A 15919-nucleotide genomic window follows, 5' to 3' on the forward strand; every position below is an offset into this window, starting at 1 on the left:
GAGGACGTGCTGATCCGATTGGCCGAGGGCGGCGGGGGCGGGTTCGGAGCACCCGGGGAAGCCAGGGGCCAAAGCCGCTGGCGGGGCTGACTGCGCGCGTCGGGAGTGCTGGGTGCTGAGTGACCCCGAGGACTCGACTGACCCGCCCGAGCCGGCTCAGGATGAGGACGCGCTGGTCCACCCCTCTCCGTGCGGCGGAGCTGCTCATGCTGCTCCTCCCGTGCTTCGGTCTGGTGGAGCCCTCTGGCCGCTCAGGTAACCGCGGGCGCGTCCGCTCGCCGGCCGGCTAGGGACCTCGACGTTGCCAGGCCGGCTGACTTTCCTCAGTTCGGGTTAGGGCTGCGCTCCGGGGTCACGTCACCTCTGCTTTGCTAGGGGCTGGAGCCGGACAAGTGAGCCGAAGGGAGGTCCAGGGAGAAGCAGCTCCATTACCCCCCGGGGTCCCGGAGGAGGGCGGGGTGGGGCGTGGGAGCGCCGGGCTTTTCTCGTGCTGAGGGCGAGGAGTCCACCGTAGCGGAGGCACCCAGAGTCTTTTCAGAACGAGGCTCCCGCCCCTTCCTCGTCCTCTCTCCTCTAAAATCTTGCTTCCCTAGAGTATAGGGCTCCTTAACACCACCACCCCCCCCAAGCCCCATCCCGCCCATCTCGCCCCTCGTCCCTTGGTCACCTTGGCCACTCAATGTCAAGAGGAGCTTTCCACCCACAGCGCCAGAATAAGTAACGATGCCCTGACTTCGCTGCGCTCATGGTGCACATCAAAAAGCCATGTCTCCTACAGTGACCATGGCCGTGACTCTGTTATGGTGCCCTCCCCCAGTGCCTCGAGCAGCGAGCGTTTCTTCTACTTGGCTTATCAGCTCCAGACGACCGCCCCATGCCCTACCCGAGAGGCCGGTGGTCCCGCGGTGGAACTCAGGTTGCTTGCCCGGAGACCTCCTGCCTGTCGCTTCAGAAGCAGGACCAGGATCAGACACCCTTCGCTGATGCTCTGGGCAGTGCTTGCCGCACCAACCCCTTCGCAGCACCCGGAGTATGCTTTTACTTTCTCTTTTTGCCTTGGCCAAAGGTGTGCTGAGGATTTTGTTTCTTAGTCTGGCCACTTAATAGGCAATCCGTGAGCCGTCCCTACCTATTATTTCCGTCATCTTGTCTAGATGAGGAAGTAAAAGATGGTCGAGGGAGTTTTTGAAAAGCTTCAGTTTGCTTGTGGCATTTACTTTGTTTGCAGCTAAACTAAGTTACTCTCTGAGTTATAGTTTGTTCAGAGTATGAGTGGCATCGTCTTATCTACATCCAGAACTTTTTAGTTGACCTTGCTCTGATTCACACTTCTGTGTTCTTTGATCCTCCATGTTGGAAACTACCTAAAGGCCTTTACTGCTGTGAGAATTCTATTCTGCCTGCCCCATAATCCAGGGAGAAAATTTTCACCGCAGCGACTAACTATAGTCAAAACACTCTAGCCTTTCAATCACTGTACTCTTGGTTTCCATCTACATTTGCTTTAGTCTTATCTGTTTTGTCTCCCCCATAGAACTCAAGACTTCCGTAATTTTTGCAGTCTCTGCAATCCCTGGCCTTTCTCATTAACCCAAAGCAAAGAGCACCAGCTTAACGCCATTCTTCCTGCACTAGGTCCTCGCAGGTATTTGTTTTCCTGCATCCTTCCCCACCTTGAGCAGCTGCTCTGATCAGCTTACACACACCATCAGACCAGACTTGTGGCCCTATTAAGGGAAGCGCTGGAATTTTGAAACCCTAGCCCCTTGGGTAGCTTGTTGGCAGTGTGCCGGCTTCATGATGCTGGTGATGGCGTGCACTCCATCACATGTACGCAGCTAGGTTTGCGCAGGTGGTCTCCATTGCTCAGACGCTGGCGGAGTACCTCTGTGTCCTTGGGGAAATGCCAATTGCTTAGTTAACTTTTTTTGCCTCCTTGGAGGGCCAACAGCTTGAAGTAAACTAATTCTTCAGGGACTTCTGAGGTTCTCACCAGCCCACACCACCCAGTCTGAACCCCATGACTTTCTGACTGCTAGTACACTGATGTGGACCCAGGTGTCACTTCAGGACCTGTTTTTTGTTTGTTTGTTTTGGCTTTATTTATTTATTTTTGGCTGAGTTGGGTCTCCGTGGCTGCACGCGGGAGGACCTGTTCTTGAACTGGCAAATCCAGACTTCTGAGTCTCTCCTAGTGTACACTCTGTGCACACATGGTAGCAACTCCACAAAATGCTTAACAGTGTGGGCTGTGGAAGTTCCCCTGAAACTAAAAAAGCTGCAGTCTTCATCCTTCTTGCCTTCCCAAGCCATCTCTTCTCCATTTGTCTGTGGTTACAAAATGTTGAGGTCCAGCTTCTCTTTGGAATGTGCAGAACTCTTTGGTTTAGGGCTTGTAACAAAGGAGTTACTTCACAATCAGGCAGTAAGAAATAGTTTTCCTGTGATGGTCTAAAAATTCATTTTCAATTGTGATAATGCTATGTAGCCACTTCCTCTCAAACACCAGTAAAATGTTTATATAAAACGAAACATTCAAAAGTGCTGCTAGAGGTGTTGAGGCTTCTTTTCATCAACCTCTGTCTTTTAGACTTGTCCCAATATTGTATTTGTAGGTAAATATTAAAATTCCATTTAGGGCCAGTATAAAGTGAACAAGATGCCATATAGGGCTATCAATAAAGAATCAGTTTTATAAATTGCTCTGCAATCACCTTTTCAAAGTGTAATACATTTCTGATATATGTCATAGACCCTTATTAAACAAATTTTCTAAATAAATTATTTTCACACTTTCTTAGTTCTTCTTCCCACTCTTCAACCTACCCTCCCAATAGGGTCACAAGACTGGGGCAGACTGAACGCTTCTTCTTAAGGATAAAGAAAGATAGGGGAAAACATCATGAGTACAAGACTCTCCCTAGGTTATGTATTATGTACGAATGCTTACACATACATCATGTATGAAGGCTAATAACAAGTTTCCTTAAATCATATCAATAATTAATGTATTTGCTAAGTGATCACTATAGGTGTCAAGCATTGATATTACATACTTGGTTAAAAGACAGATTTAGAATGAGGCAAGTATCTATAATCACAGATGTTTGCAATTAGGTAAGAAGCTTGGCAATTCCTATTCAATGTAGCTACTCCACACCTCTCCTGTAGTCTTTCAGAGGTCCTACAAGCTTAAGTCCATGGGTGTCCTAAAAGTTAAACATACAGTAAATGGGAAAGGTTAAATTTTTTTTCTCTTCTAAAGAGTACTTATAAAGCAGCACTGTCACCTAAGTGCACATGCCCAATACAGATGGAATTCAAATGACCTAAAATTCTACTAGCACGACATAATAAACTTGTGGACATCTGTTTAAGAACAATATGCAGTGAACTTAGCACAGACCTGTAAAGCCTACAAGCCTAGAAAAACTCAGTTAGTAGAAGCATAGGATGTTAGTACTGGAAGTGACTTAGGTTTCTTATATCCACTGCTTTCATCTTACATTTGGAGATTAGAAGACCCTGAGGAGATTAACTGACTTCCCCAAGGTCTCCCAGCTAACCAATAGCAGAGGTAAGTCTTCAGTCTAGGACCCTAACTCCTTATTCCACTGCTCTTTCCACTATTCTAAGAGTTGTAGCTAATCCATCGCATTCTGCAAAGGCAACTTGGAAAATCTAGAACTCCAGATTGCAAAGGTAGGCAAAGCTGGGGTCAAAGGGCACAGAGCGAAGTGCCCAGGAAAGATTATAAAGTGCAGGGAGATTATAGGGCAAGAGAGGGGATGGTTCCAGCAGGGGTGGCCACCACCCGCTCTCCTGCAGAAGCAGACTTCTTTTTTTCTGCGGTAATTCCTGATACTTTGGAACCCAGGAGAGGTGAGAGGGAATAGGTTGGGAAAGAGGTACATCACAGTCTGATAATCTTCTAAAATAGTACATTTTCCTTTTTTTGTTAACTATCCTTCCAAGCTGTGCCCATAAAGTAGAGAATGGCAGAGTGATATCAAAGAAGAGTGAGGGATGGAAGCTGCTATCCAAACAGATCTAGCTGCAACCCTAGGCAGTATTTTAAAATACCAATTTGAAAGCAGAAATAAAGTTTTAAAGGATTTTGTTCTTGTTGTTCCTGTTGTTTCTCTTGATGCTGCTACTGCTTTTTTTTTTTTTTGCGGTACGCGGGCCTCTCACTGTTGTGGCCTCTCCCGTTGCGGAGCACAGGCTCCGGACATGCAGGCTCAGCAGCCATGACTCACGGGCCCAGCCGCTCCACGGCACGTGGGATCTTCCCGGACCGGGGCAGGTAGCCGTGTCCCCTGCATCGGCAGGCGGACTCTCAACCACTGCGCCACCAGGGAAGCCCCTGCTACTGCTATTTAAAACAAACAAAACTTCCGTCCAAAGTTCAAACTGGAATTGGACTTACTTTTATAGTTGTTATTTGCATGGTGAAATTTCCTCTCAAGGCCTTAACGTGAGAATTTTTAACTCTGCAAGCCTGTGAATTATTACTAGAAAAGGTGTTTAGTGTTAGTAAAACCACTGAATGTGAGGCTGGTATCAAAGCGAAAGTGCCTTTTGGGAACTAAAATCTTACAGCTCCTTCTGCTGAACCCTTTGGTTCATTGACAGATTGCTTACGTTTGTCTAAACTATTTCAGCTCACCAACATGAGGTTCTGTGCTATACCTTCAAAAAGTGTTTCTTTGTCGGAAAATGTTTCTTTGTAAAAGCACTGACCAAATTGTTCAATTGTGGTTTTCTGTAACAGATGTGACTCTTGCTTCACAAACTCAGGTATGCAAGAAGCATACTACTACTTTATTTTCATAAAATCAAATTAAGTTTTGTTCTGAGGTCCCATTCTACCAGATTAACAGAAATTCAGTTTCTGTCACTACTGAGGTCTTCCCCAGCTCATGCAAAACTGCCAGGGAAGCATTCAGGGAGATCCCTCCCTTTGCCCTCAGCTCACACTGATTACTTCTGAGTTTCCCGTTGTCCAGACCTACTGGGTCTTGAATCCTGTGGCTCAGGTGATTTCTGGAGCTCAGGTTTGACCTTCCCAGGCGATCCAGGTGGTCAGTCCCCACAGCCCCTCCCCAGGGGCATCCTGTCACCTTCCTGGAGGTTAAACAGTGGAGCTTGTCATAGGTCCCCCTACCGTCAGAACCCAGGCCACCATTTCCTCTCATCCTTTTATCTCACTATTCTACTTCTACCCTATTTCCTCTCAGACACATTAATGTCATATAATAATTTACTCTGCTGTAGTAGCCAAAGTGTAGGCAAGACAGAATTGCAGTCCTGAATAAGCTCAGGATAGTTTTCATTGACTACAGGTCACTTACCTAAAGAAGATGAAAACTAAGGAGCGTCTTCATCTTATTAAATAAGGGGGAGAAATAGTTCACTGAATGGCAATAACAAGTATGCATACTATTCTAAGTGCTTTACATGTATGAGCTCATTTTATCCTCACATCTACCCTATGAAGTACTGTTTTACAAAGGAGGAAGCTGAGGCATAGCAGGTAAATAACATCCTGATCACATGGCCGGTAAGTAGCAGAGGCAAGCTATAAACCCAGGCAGACTGGCTCCAGAGCCCATGCTCTTACACAACACTGAACTGCCTCTCCGGCTCTCACTGTCCTCCGACCTTGTGTAGAGCATTACAGTTTATACAGCTTGGAGGGTCTTAACAGTCCAGGGGTGCTCAGACTCTCCTTAGCAAACAGGGGCCAGGGCACATCAACCACATAATTCAGAATCCTGAAATGTCTTTTCTGCCTGTCTTGTCTCAGGTGATGATTCATTCACCATCGTTAATGAAAACACAGGCAAGTGCATCACGCCACTGAATGACTGGATAGTAGCAAAGGACTGTGATGAAACCAAGGACATGTTGTGGAAGTGGGTGTCCCAGCATCGCCTCTTTCATTTGCAATCCCAGAAGTGCCTTGGCCTAGACATTACCAAACCCGTGGATTCCTTGAGAATGTTCAGCTGTGACTCCAATGCCATGCTGTGGTGGAAATGTGAGCACAGCTCTCTGTACGGAGCTGCCCAGTACAGGTTGACTCTGAAGGGTGGACACGCCATAGCAAGTACCAATTCATCTGATGTCTGGAAAAAAGGGGGCTCAGAGGAAAACCTCTGTGCCCAGCCTTACCATGGTGAGTACTGGAGAGGCACTTTGACTCACTTGCTGCTGTATTTGGTGAAAGTGGCCTTGAACATGTACCACTGACCACAAGGAGAATCATACACTTGTGAGGGGAGTGAGCTGGTGTTTAGTTCCAGACACCGATGTCAGTGCCATTTGCTCCCTTTAACAGGCAAGGCTAGGAGAGGTTAGGTGCCTTGTCAGAGGTCTTGCAGCCATTCTGTGGCACCCTGGGATTGGAAATCTCTCCGATGCCTGAGCATATGTACTTCCTATGACTACATCCTGAACTCCAGAGAAAAGGAAATGTTAGAGTAACAGGAAGTCCTCTACACAGGATAAAAGTCAAATGATCTAGTAAAGTTGAACCTATTCTAAGTTAAAAAAGAAGAAAGAGAAAGGGAAAAAAAAGGAAATGAATTTTTTCTTGTCTGCAGATTTGGATGTAATGGAAAAACTTTAAGAGTCTTGCGGGCTTTACTTTTATTTTTGGCATGGCTATCACACTTTGATGTTTGTATTTATGATTTAACATTTTAACAGTGGACTTTTTCCTCACTTGCTTCCAAAAATAAGTATAGGAATACAGATCTTCCTCCACTAACAATGGGGTTATGTCCCTATAAACCCATCGTAAGTTGAAAATATCATAAGTCAAAAATGCATTTAATACATTTCTAATGAACATCATAGCCTGGCCTACCTTAAATGTGCTCAGAACACTTACATTAGCCTACAGTTGGGAAAAATCATCTACCACAAAGCTTATTTTAAAATAAAGTGTTGAATATCTCATGTAGTTTATCGAATACTGTACTGAAAGTGAAAAACAGAATGGTGTGTGTCAGTTGTTTACCTTCATGACTGTGTGGCTGACTGGGAGCTGTGGCTGCTGCTGCCCAGCATCATGAGAGAGGATTGGACCATGTACTGATAGCCCAGGGAAAGACCAAATTCCAAGTATGGTTTCCATGGAATGAGTACCGCTTTCACACCGTCACAAAGTCGCAAAATCATAAATCAAACCATCGTAAGTCTGAAACTGTCTTTGTTGCCTTTGGGGGAGCCGATCATGAACTTTGTTTTGAGTCTAGAGACTCAGTTATAACAAATTTCTGAGTTTAAAAAGAAAGTAGATTCATTTTTTTAAACCTCTAAATGTAAATTACCCAAGCAAATCTTTTTTTTTCATTATGTTGCTCTAACTTACATCAAATGCTGGTGCATATATATATGTATATATATTTAATTATCTAAGTCTTAACTATGCTCTTCTTTGTACATTTACATAGCTTTACAGAGATTTTCCTCTTCTCTTAAGCTAAATCTGGCCTCCCACTCTTCTTGTTGTCTGCACAGTTTTTTCTCCTAGGGGAACCTCTTTCTGTTTCCTAGTGAACATGCAGCAGCTTCTGAGATGTCAGGTTCTGCTGTTACGGGAAGCATTAGAGAATCAGAGATGGGATTTTCCTTTTCTTCAGTCCTCAACCCTTACGTAGTTGAAAAGTCTGCTTCTGCTAGCCACCTTCCTCCTAACCTTAAAGAGCAACTGCTTTCTGGATACCACTTAATGGCAAGCTTAAATTTTGTGCTATAAAAGCCTTTCTGTAACTTGGCAGCTAAGAGAAAACATGGAACCAAACAAATTGCCTTTTGAACTGGATTTGACTTGTTTCCTTGTATTTGTTCAAGGATTAGAAAAGATCATTTTCTTGGCAGGGCTCTTTCTGTCTCCTGCTCCTAATTCTTTTGAGGGACATAGTTGTAATTATAAATTCCCTCAGTCCCCAAAATGCCTTTATTTCAACGTAACTGGTTTTCTTGGTAATCCTATGTGTTTTATTTTATGCATTTATAATATTCTGCTGAGAAGGGGGCTCGTGTGCTTCACATGGCTGCCAAAGTGATCAGTAGCACAGAAAAGATTAAGAACTCACCTAGGAGACTTCCATGGTGGCGCAGTGGTCAAGAATTCGCCTGCCAATGCAGGGGACACGGGTTCGAGCCCTGGTCCAGGAAGATCCCACATGCCGCGGAGCGACTAAGCCTGTGCGCCACAACTACTGAGCCTGCGCTCTAGAGCCCGTGAACCACAACTACTGAGCCCACACACCTAGAGCCAATGAGAACAACAAGAGAAGCCACTGCAATGAGAACCCGTGCACCGCAATGAAGAGTAGCCCCCGCTCGCCACAACTAGAGGAAGCCTGTGCATAGAAACGATGACCCAACACAGACAAAAATATAATTAATTAATTAATTAATTAATTTAAAAACAAACAAAAGGAACCCACCTAGGGTGTCACCCCAGAGAAAGCTAAACAGTGCTCACCAGCGAGAGCCCATAGGCATAGAGTGTTTCTTGACCTTAGCAAATACAGTATTTGGAACACTAAATTTCCAGATAAGAAACTTAAAAATTTCTAAGAAAAGATGCATGTAGTCCTGACTTATTGACATATACCTCGAGTTTTAACATGAACAGAGGCCAGGGCCAAACGTGCCTCTTCTTCATTCCTCTCCAGGTGACTTGTACCATCGAAGTTGCATATGTCAGAAATCTACAAGTCACTCTAGAGTTGCCCTGCTTTCTTCTCCCACCATTCAAATTCAATCAAATATTAAGTCCTGGCAATTCTACTCTTTTAAATTTATGCAGTCCCTTCCTGTTCTTGGGTTGGAGACTGCTGTCTTAAGTTAGGAACTTCCCCTAGGACTGCGCTCTCAGACTCTTCATGTTGGTCCCTGCCCCCTCCTTCCTGTCTAATTGTACAGAATAAGAAAGATAAGATACCTGAATTCAACAAAATGAAGTTCAAGGTAACCCAGCTTGTTACAGCAAAGCTAAGGCTCAAAACCAGCATTGTGTTCCCCAAATTTAGCTGCTTTTTTTTTGGGCCTCTCACTGTTGTGGCCTCTCCCATTGCGGAGCACAGGCTCCGGACGGGCAGGCTATCTTTTTTTTTGGGCCTCTCGCTGTTGTGGCCTCTCCCATTGCGGAGCACAGGCTCCGGACGGGCAGGCTCAGCGGCCATGGCTCATGGGCCCAGCCGCTCCGCGGCACGTGGGATCTTCCCAGACTGGGGCACGAAGCCGTGTCCCCTGCATCGGCAGGCGGACTCTCAACTACTGCGCCACCAGGGAAGGCCAAATTTAGCTTCTTTATTTCTCCCTTGGCTTTTGCTGTATAATTTCTTTTTTTTTTACCTCTGATATAAGAACATTTATCTCTCATTGTGTCCTGGGTTACCTCTCTCCCCAACCCCCATCCTGTGTGAGCCATGTTTCTCTCAGAGAAAAATTTTAGCTGTATAAATTTTATGAATAAATTGCTCTTGACTAGCATCCAGGTATGCATTTATATCATTAAGATATCTTGACCTCACTAGCAGTCTTCAAGTTTTGAATGTTTGGTGAATCATGCAGAGGAAGTAGACTTAGTGGAGGGGTGGCTCTAGAAGTGTCTAAAGTCTGAGCAACTCAGAAGGCTGCCGAGCTCTCTAAACATTGAAACTATTTTGTCTTGTGCTACCAAAGAGTTTAATGTTAGTTTTCCAGGACTTCCCTGGCAGTCCAGTGGTTAAGACTCTGTGCTCCCAATGCAGGGGGCACGGGTTCGATCCCTGGTCGGGGAACTAGATCCCGCATGCAGCGCCATGCGGCCAGAAAAAGAAAAACGTTAGTTTTCCATGTAAGCATCTCATCTCACACATTTGTGCCTATCGTAGAATAAGCTGCTGTTTTAAGGCTGCCATCACCATAAATGCATACATTCAGAGAAGATTCTTCTCGAGAAAGCCTGTGTCTCTGGGGAGACGCTTGGGACTTAAGAGGTGCAGTAGCATCGAACAATGTGCAAGAATAAAACTAACACAGTATTGTGAAGCAGTTATACTCCAATAAAGATCTATTAAAAAAAAGAACCCTTAGTGAGTAGTTAGCATAATTTAGCTGCTGCTCTTGTGGTGGTTGTTCCATGTTATCATTCTTCAAAGCATATTGTGAACAGGAGAGCGTTTTAATTGAAGCCCAGCTTTGAGCTATGACACTAACTTGGAACCTGAGAAAGCAGCCATTGATGTCACAAGTTGTCCTTATATGTCAAGGACTCTAATCAGAGAGTCAGTTCTCATCCCTGGCACAGCTGAATGACTGAATGTTTCACTTAACTTTGCAAAAATGGGGATTTCACAAACAAGTGTAATACTTGCCCTACTGATCTTGTGGGCTTATGGGAAAGAACAAGTGAAAGTACTTTGTATTACAGAAACACAAGGTTTTACAAAAAATCCCTGATGGTTCTACAAATGATAGTCATTGTGCTCAGGGACTCTCCTTTTAAGTGCTGTAATTTGGGAAGAGAAATCGGTCATGAGCTATTGGGAGTTTTGGTATGGTTAAAAATAAAACATGCTAATAAGCAGAATCCCTATAAAATATAAGGTCAAATTACTCTTTCACAGAAGTACACTGTTCAAAACCATTTATATGTCAGAGGAAAACCCAATGTTCCTTAAAAGATTGTTTGCAAGTAAAAGCATCTAGATTACTCTTCCTTTTGCTGTACTGCTGCTTAATACATTCTAAACTGTCAAATTAAGTCTCACACTTAAGTTAAATGAACATTTGAGAATAATAAAGGATATGGAATCAAATTCTACCTTAAGCACACTTTCAAGCAAACCTATGAGACATTTTGAGGGGCCCTAATAGCCTGGTAAATGATGCTAAGATCTGATTACTATGCTTTACCTAATAGTCATTATTTGATCTGGTAACAACCACGGTTTTAAACAAATTAAGGCTATGGAAAAAAGTGAGCGAGATAGTCACAAGGTTAGCTGTTCTATAAGACACCTCTCCAAAAGAACTGTTATCAACATAAGTATTTAGCACTTCCTCCAGCATTTCCAGACGTATTTGAGGTTAGAATAATTTTTCAGTTCCTCTCTGTGTACCAGAGGAAATTGTTAAAAGGAAAAGCTAGTTCTGCTACCTTGCTGGTCACCAGCTGGTTCCATGACTGCCTAGCTGAAGCTGGTTCTTCTTTCAGAACCTGAATTACCATATCCTGCCCTCTCCAAGAGACTGCTGAGAGACTCAGCAGCCCTTCGTCCTCCTTCCTCAAAATGCACAGCCTCAGTTCTACCACCAGACTGTAAACAACAGGGCTATTTGTGCATCTCTCTAACTGCACAGTTAGTTTCAAAGTCCACAACCAGCCTCAGTGATTCCAAGGTATTTTTCTAGCCTCACTCTTACTAAAGAAAATAGAGTGTAAGTTTAATCTCAAGCGGAGCACCCCTTCTGGTGAAGTACTCTGCTACCCGCAGTAGTCAGTTGATCCTTACTTGGTAAAGCTGGAATCTTTTAGCTCTTCATCGTATCACAGTTAATGAAGCTTTACATGGATCATCTCATAGAATCTCACGAACAACCCTATGAGCCCCATATCATTATTCCTAATTTGAAAATGCAGAAACTGAGACTGATAGAGGTTGGCAAGCTTGCCCACAGACGCACAGATGATCAGTGGGGGAGCCAGCACCCATGCTCTGAATCTCCACACCGTGCAGCCTACCCAGATACTATATTCTCATACATGTGAAAACATAATCTTTCTTTCACAACAGTTTTAGAAATTAGTTAACTAAAGCTGATTATCCAGTTTTTAACTCTTCTTTCCTCTACTTTCTCCCCAACCCACAGAGATCTATACTAGAGATGGGAACTCCTATGGGAGACCTTGTGAATTTCCATTCTTAGTTAATGGGACCTGGCACCATGAGTGCATTCATGATGGAGATCACAGTGGGCCGTGGTGTGCAACCACCTTAAATTATGAATATGATCAAAAGTGGGGCATCTGCTTACAACCAGGTATGTATGGGCTGGTAAACTTCATATGTGGAAGGGAAAGGATACCATTCCTATGAGGCAAAAGGGAGAAGGAAGGGTCCATCGTGACTCAAAAATGACGAAAACAAATATCCTAGAGAAGGGGTATATATTTGAGGAAAGAGAGAGAAGTCGTGTGTAGCTAAGAACTTACTTTCAGAAGTAGGCCAGGAAGAAAACCAAGACAGGATGCTGTGATGGAAGACAAAGGATGAGGAAGTGTTCTATACCCCCAGATACCTTAGGAAGGGGAAATGGACCAGGCAGGAGCAGTCAGGAAATTGCTGTTGGCCTTTAATAGAGCAGTTTCCAAAAAACTAGTGTTCAAAGAAGATGGGTGATAGTGGACTGAGGAAGCTTCTTTTCAGATGATGGAGACTTAAGTATGTTTATTGCCTGAGTAAAGAGCAGCGAACAAGAGACAGATATCCCTATCCCTCTCAAAATTGGTGACGTTGTTCCTTTTGCTGTACCTGTACGTTGGTCAAAGCATTTTTTTCTAGTTGCTTCTTACTTGAAGCAAACTCTTCAGGGTGTGCTAAAATATTCATTGTTCTTTAGAAAGAGAGACCAAAGCAGCCGCTGCGTCACTATCCGGTATATAACCGAGACATATTTTCTCGATAATCTGGTGAGAATCACAGGGGATCATGGTACCTGACATGTGATGGGTGCCTAAGAAATATTTTTTAATGGGCAATAAGTTAAGAGAATCTACAGTAAATAGAAAGGAAAGAGCTCCAGGCCTAAGTAGTAATAGTTATTACTTAAAGTAGTAGTAGTTATTACTTGGCACTGCCGAGTGTCAGGTACCATTCTGAGCATTCAGCCTTTCTTAACTCATTTAATCCTCACACAGTTCTATAAAGTAGGTACCATTATTTATCACCATTTTACAGATGAGCAACGTGAGGCACAGGGGAGTTAATTCATTTGCCTAAGGTCACGTAGCTAATAAATTTCAGAGCTAGGATTCAAACCCAGGATATCTGGCTCTGAAGTCCTTGCCTCAAATAACTGTACTATCCTGCCTTATTCAGTAGTCAATCTGGTGGTGTTAGTAATACCACCACCGGAGCTCAGCTCTCCTTAAGGGAAGCTGAGCTTCAAACTGCAGAGTCCTAAGCAACTTGAAGAAATTATATTGAGCCAATGGTTCTCAAACTTCAGGTTGCAACAGAATCACTTGGAGAGTTTGTTAAAATACAGATTTCTGGGGCCTTGGTTGATGAAATAGCCTGTCTGGGTCAGACCATATTTGTGTGGAGCCGGGTGGAGATCCCAGGATTCCTGACCCTTATTCCCCTGTGTATTTATCCCATTCTACCTTGCTACCTTGACTGACATGGGTCTTGGTGCCTTTAGCCTACTTTGGATGGAAGGGGGGATTGTCAATGCATTCATGTGACTCCCTTTCTACAGAAGAAGCAAGATTGTGAGTTTCTCAAACCTGAGAACTGCCAAACCATGGAGACTGTATTTTATAGCAAACACACTGCCCTCCTGCTGAAAGTTTCCAGATTTACAAGTGTTGGCCTTAGTGGTAACAAAGAACCTTTAGGCAATGCACTTGCAAATCCACCTATTTTGTTTTTACCAAATATCAGAACAACCTCTGTTGTTATTTAGGACATTCAGAAGTGGCTGAAGAAGCAGTATATGCCATTCAGAAGATCAACAACACCAGACTTAGACAACAGTACTCTGGTTATAGCTTTGCCACAAACACCCCTATATCTTTGTTCCTATCTGTGAAATGAAGACATGACACAAAATGATCTCTAAGGGGCCTTCCAGCTTGAGAGTCCATAAGTTTGACTGGTTATGGGAGACCCTTTGGAAAAACCCCAAGTGAAACCTGGGATACGCTTGACATAAGTTATGTTGGTTTTTTCTTCTTGTTGGGAGCACATAGGAGGCTGTGAGTATATTTTTGAGCTAGTTGTATCAAGACCTACAAATCTTGTCCCAGAAAGAGCTTGAAGGTTCTTCATCTGAAATTATACATGCTTTTTAGATATTTGTTAAAGAAAATGATGTTCACATGCGTATCTGTAAGTTTATAAACACATATATGCACATATATATGTACATATAGATATACAATGCATGTATAATGATAGTTATATAATATTTGTCGTATATTAAATCATCTATTAAAATATTAAGGAGAAAATGGACTGAGTTTCCCAAATAAGGTATCACTAGGCTTTAAATCTTGGGTACTTAAGCAGCATGTCTAAACACACACATATGCATATCCAGTGGTTTCACTGCAGGCCATGAGCAAACCCCTCTGCAGTCTGCCACCATCTTTAGGTGAGCTCAGGGGTTGAGCACAGTTGAAGACTCCTACTTTTAGGCAGAGGGTAGGCATGGGCTAAAACATGGCATTGTAATTGATGGGGGTAAAGGGAGGGTAGAAGATAGGAGAGTGGAAGCTTTAGCCAGCCTAAGTCATTTCCTGTCCTATGACTTCAGTTTTTTTGTGTAACCAAAGAATCAAAATGTTGTCCAGTAGAACAATAACAGCCTCCATTTTAGCATATCCTAAGAGTATGCAAATTGAATGGCAGTATTTGTAAGCATTCTAAGTAATAGACAACATTGTGCCCTTACTTTATGATCACTAACGTATCTTTTTATCAAAGAAAATGGCTGTGAAGATAATTGGGAAAAGAAAGAGGAGATGGGAAGTTGCTACCAGTTTAACACTCAGGCAACTCTTTCTTGGAAAAAAGCTTATGTTTCATGTCAGAATCAAGGAGCTGACTTACTGAGCATCAACAGTGCTGCTGAGTTAACTTATCTTACAGGTAGGTTTCAGTTGCGTGTGGTAGAGCAAATTGCTGTGATTGTAAAGGTGCTGTCTGCCTTCTGTTTGCATATTTAGGTATGTTGTTTTCTGCATATATTTATCTTTTCTCGGGATTTAAACTTCAACACCAAAGCCCACAAGTAAAAAATACTGAATATAATCCTATTCTGTCTATTGAAAATGCGTCTCATGATAGAGACCAAGAGAGGTTAATATTCAGAAAACTATGTGAGGTAGCAAGATTAAACTGCTACCTGAAGCCTAGGTGAAAGGATTTGAAGAAAGGTAAGCATTAAACTCTTTGAACATTGAATGGTAGAGAACTTGAGGAAGGTGGAGAAGGTGGCTGAGTCAGAGTAGATCACCTCAGTAAAAAATCTTCACACTTGAATAAATGAGTTCAGTTCCACATCCGTAGATTCAACCAATCATAGATTGTATAGTTCTGTAGTATGTATTTAGTGAAAAATCTGCATATAAGTGGACCTGCATAGTTCAAACCCATATTGTTCAGGGGTCAACTATAATTTAATCATCATTACAACACCATAAGACAAGTATTTTTATCCCCACTTACAGATTCGGGATTGATGTTTAGAAATAATATACCCAACATCTCAGAGCTATGAAGTACCAGAATTGGGATTTGAATATCAACATGTCTAACTCCAGAGCCCTTGCTTTTTTACTATAGTACTTACTCCTCTTACATATCTTTTTTTTCTTTGTTTTCATCATTAAAAGTCTACTGGACTTTTACATTCCCACCAACAGTGTAAGAGGGTTCCCATTTCTCCACATCCTCTCCAGCATTTTTCATTTCTTGCCCTTTTGACAACAGCCATTCTAACAGGCATGAGGTGATGTCTCATTGTGGTTTTGATTTGAGTTTCCCTAATAACTAGCCATGTAGAACATCTTTTCACATGTATGTTGGCCATCTGTATGTCGTCTTTGGAAAAATGTCAATTCAGATCGTCCGCCCATTTTTCAATTGGGTTGTTTGTTTTTTGTTGTTGAAATGTATTATGA

The 15919-nt window shown here is 43.1% G+C and overlaps 1 protein-coding gene across 2 annotated transcripts in view; it reads left to right on the forward strand.

Annotated features, from left to right (window-relative positions):
* The first annotated feature begins 57 nt into the window (after nucleotides 1-57).
* Nucleotides 58-15919, forward strand: part of LY75 (lymphocyte antigen 75) — a 126176-nt gene continuing 110314 nt past the window's right edge. For both annotated transcript variants that reach the window (XM_024735907.1, XM_024735904.1), the window contains exons 1-4: nucleotides 58-255; nucleotides 5810-6181; nucleotides 11881-12051; nucleotides 14721-14885. In XM_024735907.1, the coding sequence (XP_024591675.1) occupies nucleotides 162-255; nucleotides 5810-6181; nucleotides 11881-12051; nucleotides 14721-14885 (802 nt within the window). In that variant the 5' untranslated portion in view covers nucleotides 58-161. The remainder of the gene's footprint in view (nucleotides 256-5809; nucleotides 6182-11880; nucleotides 12052-14720; nucleotides 14886-15919) is intronic.

Source organism: Neophocaena asiaeorientalis, unplaced genomic scaffold, assembly GCF_003031525.2.
Source record: "Neophocaena asiaeorientalis asiaeorientalis breed wild unplaced genomic scaffold, Neophocaena_asiaeorientalis_V1.1 scaffold72, whole genome shotgun sequence".
NCBI lineage: Eukaryota > Metazoa > Chordata > Mammalia > Artiodactyla > Phocoenidae > Neophocaena > Neophocaena asiaeorientalis.